This window comes from Macrobrachium rosenbergii, chromosome 10 (genome assembly GCF_040412425.1).
Source record: "Macrobrachium rosenbergii isolate ZJJX-2024 chromosome 10, ASM4041242v1, whole genome shotgun sequence".
NCBI lineage: Eukaryota > Metazoa > Arthropoda > Malacostraca > Decapoda > Palaemonidae > Macrobrachium > Macrobrachium rosenbergii.
The window spans coordinates 5,426,937-5,428,110 of record NC_089750.1 but is presented as its reverse complement, the minus strand read 5'-3'; the positions used below and the strand labels follow the sequence as shown (position 1 = coordinate 5,428,110).

Genomic DNA, 1,174 nt, shown 5'->3' with positions numbered 1-1,174 from the left:
TCTTTTGGTAATGGGAAATAAATTATTTTCTGTCAAGTTTATAACCGATTTTTAATCTAATCTCTTTCTGACTAGTCTACATTATTTAATGATGAATTCGGCAAGTTACATTACCAGCATATTATTCCCCTTTTCAGTTTTAGAACTAAAATCTTGACTGTATGTCTATTTGAAAAATATTAATAAGCAAATAATAAAAGATAAAGATGCAGAATTCGTCCAGAATGAACAGTAAAAAATTACTTTTATCAAAACTATTCAGATGAAAATGTTCGTAGGTCAAATCATACGGGAAATATCGTGTACAATTGTATTTGCATCAACATAGAAATCACAAGTATTTACTTGCAGTTATTACAGTAATAGGAACAATATTGACAGATATACACAACATATCAATGAGTCAGTGTGATGACTTCACATTTTCTTATTATAAATACGTACTCATGTGAAATATTGTATAAACAACAGTAACTATAGTGTCTGTATTCAGTGTCAACAGTTCTGAACTGGACGCAACGGAATGGCGACATTTCTCTCACTGGAAAATATATTGGCTTTAGGTTAATAATTACATTAATCATCGTAGATAAGCATGTCGTTGTCTTCCCATTTATCATAAGTCGGGACAAAAGAGGTGTCCCATTCGGCGATTTGATTAATTGGAGGATGATGAGTTCACGCTAGTGGAAGCAAGGCCTACGAACTCGCAGTCTTTCTGGCAAAAATCCAGCCCTCCACGAAGACGCGATATCTTGGACGCGATTATTCGCGGAAGTTCCCGACCGGCTTTCTCAAGAACAGGTCGTTCTTCAGGGCAGCGACGAAGCTTCCATTCTCCGTCGCAAGCTTCGCCGGCCGGGTCTTCAGAAGACTAGGCCAAGGGCCGAAGCAGAATAGGTGACAGGTAGACCGGAGACGCCCCTCTTGTAGATGTAGCGCGTGGGAGGGCGCAGGAGTCTGGTGGCCGTCTCTTTCTTCTTCTCCTTCTGGAAGAACTGCATTTCCTTCTCCGACCCGACGGAGAACAGCGACAGCGCCCTACGGAAATGCGAGCACCTGGTCCCGCCCTCCGAAGACCCGTCGGAGGACACGGAATAGGAGGAATCCGAAGAGCGGTCGGCGAATTTGGAAAAGGGAGACGAGATGCTGATGATGGTGAATCGTCGACCTC

General features: G+C 42.2%; 1 protein-coding gene across 1 annotated transcript in view; it reads right to left on the bottom strand.

The window, feature by feature from the left end:
• Window positions 1–296: 296 nt before the first annotated feature.
• LOC136842962 (uncharacterized) overlaps window positions 297–1,174 on the bottom strand; it is a 1,422-nt gene continuing 544 nt past the window's right edge. Inside the window, exon 1 of the mRNA XM_067110971.1 lies at window positions 297–1,174. This exon is cut by the window's right edge and continues 544 nt beyond it. Within this exon, the coding sequence (XP_066967072.1) occupies window positions 867–1,174 (308 nt within the window). The 3' untranslated portion in view covers window positions 297–866.